Source organism: Zeus faber (assembly GCF_960531495.2).
Source record: "Zeus faber genome assembly, chromosome: 8".
Taxonomy (NCBI): Eukaryota; Metazoa; Chordata; class Actinopteri; order Zeiformes; family Zeidae; genus Zeus; species Zeus faber.
The window spans coordinates 28785703-28793575 of NC_137195.1; the positions used below are offsets into that span (position 1 = coordinate 28785703).

The 7873-nt window shown below is 45.5% G+C and overlaps 2 protein-coding genes across 2 annotated transcripts; one reads left to right on the forward strand and one right to left on the reverse strand.

Moving 5' to 3' along the window:
- Positions 1–483: 483 nt before the first annotated feature.
- On the reverse strand, positions 484–4682 carry LOC307233659 (E3 ubiquitin-protein ligase rnf146-like). Its single transcript, XM_080005033.1, has 3 exons — positions 4573–4682; positions 3714–3764; positions 484–3316 (listed from the first exon to the last, which is right to left on the reverse strand). The coding sequence occupies exon 3, from the start codon at positions 3302–3304 to the stop codon at positions 2153–2155; it is 1152 nt and encodes a 383-aa protein (XP_079861159.1). The 5' UTR covers positions 3305–3316; positions 3714–3764; positions 4573–4682; the 3' UTR covers positions 484–2152.
- Positions 4683–6045: 1363 nt separating this feature from the next.
- Positions 6046–7663, forward strand: mdh2 (malate dehydrogenase 2, NAD (mitochondrial)). Its single transcript, XM_080005208.1, has one exon. The coding sequence runs from the start codon at positions 6198–6200 to the stop codon at positions 7209–7211; it is 1014 nt and encodes a 337-aa protein (XP_079861334.1). The 5' UTR covers positions 6046–6197; the 3' UTR covers positions 7212–7663.
- The last annotated feature ends 210 nt before the right edge of the window (positions 7664–7873 follow it).

The window sequence follows — 7873 nt, forward strand, 5'->3', positions numbered from 1 at the left end:
GCCCACTGATTAACGATGTTTTGACTGATATTTTGTCAAAAAGTGTAACATCTTTTAATCAATTTGAAAAACGTATATTTTATTTAAGTTTCTATATTTGAGAACATTAAACCTATAAAAACATAAAGAACTTTTTGATAGATAAAAATATAATATGTTATCTATTGCTTGGAGAGCTGTGTCCTCTCATAACGCGAGTGTAAACAAACATGGATGGATTTATAATGCGTAGTTGTACTTCTGTGCTTATTTTGGTGAGTAACTTAAAAATAGTGTAAAAAAGTAGTGTAAGTACAGGATATATAATCACAACCAAAACCGATGTGGTCAAAAAAAGTCAAATAATGAACTGCTTTACGGCAATATGTGACATGATTTGAAGTCACAGTGCTTTACGTTGTCTGCACGTGGGAGCAAATGTAAACAAACGTGGAGGAGCATGGCGCTTCGCGGACCAATCACGGCACACGCAACCTAACACGGAAGAGAAAAAAAACACCGTCCGTTGTTTACAATTTACAACTTTCTAAACACTAACTTTTGTTTGATATGGAAATCTCAAATTGCACGATGGCACCATTCATGGATTACTACGACATTTGGCTGTCTGCTACCAAGCTGCGATTACATAAGGTGAGGGGGACCCCTCGAGCCCAAAGTACCTTTTTGTCTGCAGATCGCGTTTTAGTTCAAGGTTTCAGGTCTCAAGTCAAGTCAAGTCACAGGTCTTTAACTTCCAAGTCGAGTCCCAAGTCATTTATTTTCTGTCAAGTTGTAAGTCAGCCAAACAGTGACTTGAGTCGACTGGAGTTCACATCTCTGCAATTCCACAATAGAATTCATCAAACACACTTGAAAGGAAACGACATTTAAATCGAACCCGAGGCAAAATTCAAAACCAATGTTACAAGGTTCAGTTAGAACATGGACATTAAGTTTGAGATCACATTAAGCCGGTTCCAAGACTTTATTCATTATTATTTATTGTTTTGTCCTTTATTGGAAGGAATCAGCCAGAGACAAATTTTCATTCAAACCACCTTTGGCCCAGAAAATACACCATTCAAAGAGTTTCTACTACGGAGGGCAAACCCCCAAATTTAAAAGAAAGGCTTGGTATTCAAATTTTCATTTTCAAATCACTGACAAAGTTTGCAACAGAGGTGACGGCAATCCTTCGATGCCTTACCCGTCACAAAAGTATTGTGAGATTCCCAGAAGCCACCTGGCAAAACGACTGCCCAGGCAATGACAACCTTGAACTGCTGAAGCGGTCAAAGCAGACTGATGATTTTAGGACTTGTGTGGTGATCTTGGGAAGAGCGAACTAACTGCCCTGTCCCAAGACCTAGATCTAACTGCCCTATGTTGACTGGACTACTATGGCTTGCATGTATGGCTGGGCGACGCGGCCAATATGTCCGGGCAATGTAACTGGTTTTCACGGTATATATGCCATGCAAATAAGAAGTGATTTTTCAGTTCACCCCCTTCCAGTCAGTTTTGATTGTCACCCCTTAAATTGTTGTGAAAAGGCTCCGATACCCAAATCAGACATACCTGACTTGACGTAGTTCAGGTTTGAAGCTTTTAGTATTTGTGTCAGTGCTGGTATCAGCAAGTACCCGAGTGTGAGTACTCTACCCAGTCAGAGAAAAGTTATCCAAGTGTTAAATCTTTATTAGACAGATAAAAACAAATCACTGACTATGCAGCTTTAAAGACATGGTATTGTGGAAGCCATACCTTCAAATACAACACAATGCTCAGCTCCAATCTGACCTGTTCACAAGGGCCCACTTGTTGGTACTAGCATGATGTTTTGCAAGGAAGCCTGGACTGCGATAGCTTTGTATTAATACCCAGAGAGAAACTAGGAGGAGAGTTTACCAGCCAAAACGCCCAACAAATTACTGATAGATGGCAACTGGAGTCAACACCGCAGAGGAAAAGGACTGAGGTACCAAAAAAAAATAAAAAATATTAAGTCATGTTTTTTAATCAAATAAATAGGTTATTAACTGTGAGTGTAATGCCTCCTTCCTTGAACGCCATCTATCTATGTCAGTTTGGAGAGGTTGAGAAAGGGCCACCTGGTAATAAATTAATGGAATGACGCACAGCTGGTGCATGAGGATGACCCTTATTATTTTCACACTTCAGTCACTGTACACTGACCGTCAGGCATCCTGGACCTCCTGCTGCTGTTGGAGGAGGAAAGTGGGGAGGCGGAGGACTCCTCCCCTGGAGGAGCTCTGTCCTCTGGGTTCAGTCTCTGCCTCCTCGGCCTCCCCTCCCCGGGATCCACACGCTCCTCGTCACCATGTTCCCCTCCTCCCTCCTCCTCCTCTTCATCATCGTCCTCCTCTTCCTCATCGTCGCTCCAGTCTCCGGAGCCGGACTCGTCAACGGACGTGTGAGGTTCCGAGGACCTGGAGGGGGAGGCTGCCTCCTCCTCTTCCTCCTCTTCCCCTTCCCCGGCCTCGGGCCTCTCCTGGGCCGGCGCGGGCCCGGGGCTGATTTGCAGCTGGGCGAGAGCATCCTCCAGGGAGGGGTCACCCCCCTGACTAGGCTGGCCCCCGAGGGATGTGGGGGGCCTGGTGGCGGCTGGAGGTGGGCTGGCAGCGGGAAGAGCCGTGACCTGCTGCAGTGCACCCGACACTGTGGTGTCCGCACCATCGGCGGAGTTCCCACGCCCCGCGGCCCCCTCGGCGTCCAAACGCAGTCCCGCCACCCCCTTCTTGGGGATGTCCACAATGTCCCTCTTCATCTTGCGCCGGCGTCCGTGCTCGTTGCGCCGATATTGCACCATATTTTCCAGGTCGGCCACGTACAAGAAGCCGGCGATCAGCATCTCAGCTGTCTTCTTGCCCTTCGAGAAAGCGTCCTCCAGCTCGCGGCTGGTCCGCTCGTCGTACTGCCACCAGCCGTTTCGCCCCTCGTAGTACCAGGCATGGTCGCCAGCCGCCCCGCCCCGCCCCCCGGCCGAGGCCTTCAGCTCCTCCGGGGAGAGCAGCGTGGGCCTCTCCAGGAAGTCCTCCGGCACCTCCTGCCTGCAGAGGGCGCAGCGCTTGCTTTGCCAGGAGGCTCCCTTCACGCACAGGAAGCAGAAGACATGGTGGCAGGGCAGCTGGACCGGGTGGACGCAGCTCTGCAGGCAGATGGCACACTCTGGCACGGCCAGAGCCGGGGACGAGCCACTGGAGCGCGGCGACTCTGCGCTGTTCCCATTGCCACCGCCAGTGCCCTTCTTGTTGGATGGAAGCGAGTTCACTGAGTGATCTACCTCGCCGCAACTAGCCATCCTTAAGAAGTACTGGAGTGTGGCAAAAGAAAGTAAGATATAGTTAAAATGTGGTAATTTTGTCAGCCTTGCATCTCTTGAAATGCAATTTAAGTGACAATATTTATTATTACCATTGTAGGGCCAACTAATTAAAGAACATTATTGTGTGTGTAATGATTTCTGGACGGTAGTGTTAATGTTATGGCTAAACTATACATCTAAGTAAATAGATATAAACAGAAATAACAAAACAGGAAATTCATGATAGGATTATACTTTTGTTATATTTACAATTTTTTTTTTTTTTTTTTTTTTTTTTACAAAAAAAAAACCCCAAAACAAATATGGTGGATAATCTTAAACAGACAAGCACATTTTTCACCTGTATTCATACACACAACAAACAGCATTTGACCCTTTTACTTACCAGAAGAATCAATGCTGATGTATCATTAGGAGAGCAGTTGGACCTTAAAACCTGACATCGCCACAGGAAAAAGGTTAATGACAGTGTGTTCAATTTCAGTCCGAACTCCTCAAGTATTAACAGCTTGCTAAAGCTGCCAACCACTGCCTTTGGATGAGTCTTAACCCTAAGTCAAGAAGGTCACCAAGAAATCAGAAATTCAATATTGACATTTCTATATCTTAATTTGGATACGATGTTTGGATAGATAGATAGATAGATAGATAGATAGATAGATAGATAGATAAATAGATAGATAAGGAGGGAAATCATTGAGTTAATACAATTATAATTATAAATTACATTTTTAAGTATGTATTATATATGAGGAAGTAGACTGTGCTCGTTGTTAGTGACAGTTTGTTTGTCGACAAAACGAGCCCAACAACGTTGCATATTCCAGTCCACAGCGTACTTAATTGATATTAAATGATTACTAAAGAGAATATAGTACTTTATTTCCATAGGACCATCCACCGCCACCACTGTGGTGTAGAACCAGGCCTCAAACTAGACATGTTTTATATCCTATTTATTGATATCTATTTACGTAATCAATACTTTTTTGAGGAATCAGTCATATTCGCATAAAGTACATTCAAGTTGACATTGACAAAAGCCATTTCTCCTGACTGACAACGGGGTCATGTTAAGGAGCGTTGCTGTGCATGTTTAGCTGCTCCAGCAAATAGTCGGAGTTCAGCTGACAGCGCTAGCGCTAGCTTTAGCCTAGCTGGGCCACAGAGACACCAAACACATTCCTCTTTTTATGACATAGATGTTACTTCTATTCCATCAACAGGACTCGTGTTTCACGTACCGTGCCGTTAATATCTCCGCCTTCGTTTCCGTTATTTTAGAAGTACAACTCATGTAAGTGCAGTAATTCCTTATGCTAATTTCGCGATGCTAACAGGCTTTGTTTTCCTCCGATAAAAGAATCCGAGACGAAGGAAAACGACGCGCTTGCGTAAACCTACGTGGTGACGTAGACAATGACGCAAGCGCTTTGTTTTCGTACGAAAAATAGCTTTTTTTTCCCCAGTTATTTTCAGTAGTAATTTGCTATACTTAACGAGGAGGATTTAAATAATTTTCTACTTACATTATTTTATAATCTTTTTTTTATATTAGTATATTATAGAGTATTTTATGTGGATCTTTAATTCTTTGCTTCTCGATTTTTATCAGAAGCGGATGGATACGCGGTGACGTAGATTGACGCAAGTGCGTTGTTTTCCGCAAATTAAAAAAAACATTTTTATTTGTATTTATTTTTTTGGTACTTAATAGAGGGCTTCTCGTTTAATGAAAAAGTCAATTAAATTGAACGATGCCCTGCCCACATAAGCATTTTATTTTTATATTTACTTAATTGTATTTATCAGCCATTATGGTAGAGTTACACATTGAAAGCAACTTTTATGGTCATGTGCAAATATATGCAGATGCGTCAAAGAACATTGGTGGCGGAGTAGGTGTGGCATTTATTGTTTCATGGGACCATGTTTAGGAACAAGAAATGGCTAAATGATGATGTATCCGTTTATTTAGGAGAAGTTACAGCAACGTCACTGGCTTTGCAATCAGTGACGGATAGAGGGAGGCCGCTTTAGATGAGTTATTTGCAATGAATTTCGCCGTTATTAAGCTTAATGAAACTGTAAAGGGTGGGCAGGGCATGCTGTTCGAAATGTTGCAAATATTATTCAGGGTGTAACGGTCTCATGGATCCCAGCACATGTCAATGTTGAAATAAATGAAAATATGAATGACTGAATAACATAACAACGAAAATAAAAACCCATGCATATCGTTTTTTGCTATTCTATTGCTATTATCTTACTATTCTTTATAGGGCTGCGTTTAGAGCGGGATTTGAGTCAATTACAATTTGCTTGACCGCCATAAAACTCAACAAAGAACAAAAGACACGGAACACAAAACAGTACACAAGCAGAACGACCAAAGTTGCAATATTACAAAAATGTGCGATGAATTTGATCAATTCTACAACGTCGTACGGCCGACCTTGCTGTCCCATAAAACAACCCGAGACGAAAGAAACGGACGCGGTGACGTGAAGGCTACGCGGTGACGTAACTTTAGTTTTTTTTTTTTCCTCCGATAAAAAAAAAAAAAAAAAAAAAAGTAATCTGGATTATTATTATTTAAAATGTTGTATACTTGATATGAACGCCATCATTTTTTTTAAAAACAACAACAACAACAAAAACAAAAAAAACACGCTCTTACATAAGGAGAGGCGGTGACGTAGGCACGCAGGGTGACGCCGTACGTTCCGTTCGCTGGAGCAGGAAGCCCGCACGGTCGTCCGCTGAGCAGCGAGCTAGAGGACACTGGTGTCACGGAGCAGAGCGGAGGCTTTTGGTTTATTTTTTTTAACCCCACCACGACGCAACGAACCCGTCGCCGCTTCACAAAATGTTTACGCGCGCGGTAAGGCCCACGTACGGCTTCGTCCGGAGCTTGTCCACCTCCTCGCAGCACAGCGCCAAGGTGGCCGTGCTGGGCGCCTCCGGAGGCATAGGCCAGCCGCTCTCCCTGCTGCTGAAGAACAGCCCCCTGGTGAGCCACCTTTCCCTCTATGACATCGCCCACACTCCCGGAGTGGCCGCCGACCTCAGCCACATCGAGACCCGGGCCCACGTCACCGGCCACATGGGCCCCGGCGAGTTGGACGCCGCGCTGCAGGGCTGCGAGGTGGTGGTGATCCCCGCCGGCGTCCCCAGGAAGCCGGGCATGACCCGAGACGACCTGTTCAACACCAACGCCACCATCGTGGCCACCCTGGCCGACGCGTGTGCCCGCAACTGCCCGGAGGCCATCATCTGCGTCATCGCCAACCCTGTCAACTCCACCATCCCCATCACGTCTGAGATTATGAAGAAGCACGGCGTCTACAACCCCAACAAGGTGTTTGGGGTCACAACCTTGGACATTGTCCGCGCCAACGCCTTTGTGGCCGATCTCAAAGGCCTTGACCCGGCTCGGGTCAATGTGCCGGTGATCGGAGGTCACGCGGGCAAGACCATCATCCCCCTCATCTCGCAGTGCACGCCCAAGGTGGAGTTCCCGGCCGACCAGCTGGCGGCTCTGACGGGCAGGATCCAGGAGGCCGGCACGGAGGTGGTGAAGGCCAAGGCCGGGGCCGGCTCTGCCACCCTCTCCATGGCCTATGCGGGGGCCCGCTTCACCTTCTCCGTCCTGGACGCCATGAACGGCAAGGAGGGCGTGGTGGAGTGCGCCTTTGTGAGGTCCGAAGAGACGGAGTGCAAGTACTTCTCCACGCCTCTCCTCCTCGGCAAGAACGGCATCGAGAAGAACCTGGGCCTGGGCAAGCTGTCTGCCTTCGAGGAGAAGCTGGTGGCCGATGCCGTGGGCGAGCTGAAGGGCTCCATCAAGAAGGGCGAAGACTTCGCCATGAACCTAAAGTGACCAGTCGGGTGGGCTTCAGTCGGTTGACAAAAGCATTGTTCATTGTTTATTGGTTCAGTCTTAAGCGGGGGGTCCGAGGCATTGTTTAAAAACGCTCTTGTGTTTCCTCAAGTTATGTCAAGCATGGGGGTTGTCTCTTGCTCTGAGAGACCTGGTTTTATCTTATTTAAAGTGTCAGTTCTAGCACTTTTTGTTTCCTATAGTCTAAACATGGCGCTTATTTGCTTACGTACATAATATGTAAACAATGTAATGTGGCTGTCCTATATGTGGTTTTGTGTAAATATCAAGGTCAAATTGATCTCATTTCTTTTTTTCTAGCAGTAGAGACCCCCAGGTCTGCTCAATGACTCACAGAGGAAACACTTTCATGCCTGTTGATGCAGATAGATGTTGGTTACTGATGAACAAAATGTGAATAACCTAACCAATAAACATCCAAACTCTGACAATACTTGTCTTTAATTACTATTTTCATTATGATTAAACTTTGATTTCCAGACCATTCCTCTTTTTCGGGGATCACACCAACTCTAAATTGAAGGGGTAATGCCATAACTAGCATTTTGCTTTACCCCGTTATGTTGCTTAAGCTGTGTAAGCCAGGCCAGTGAGTTGATTCAGTGAGTAAACTATAAATTGCAACAAATACAATTATCCTG

What these genes read in the sequence shown, in the direction of transcription:
- LOC307233659 (XM_080005033.1), bottom strand. Translation starts at nt 3,304, where the DNA reads ATGGCTAGTTGCGGCGAGGTAGATCACTCAGTGAACTCGCTTCCATCC.
- mdh2 (XM_080005208.1), top strand. Translation starts at nt 6,198, where the DNA reads ATGTTTACGCGCGCGGTAAGGCCCACGTACGGCTTCGTCCGGAGCTTG.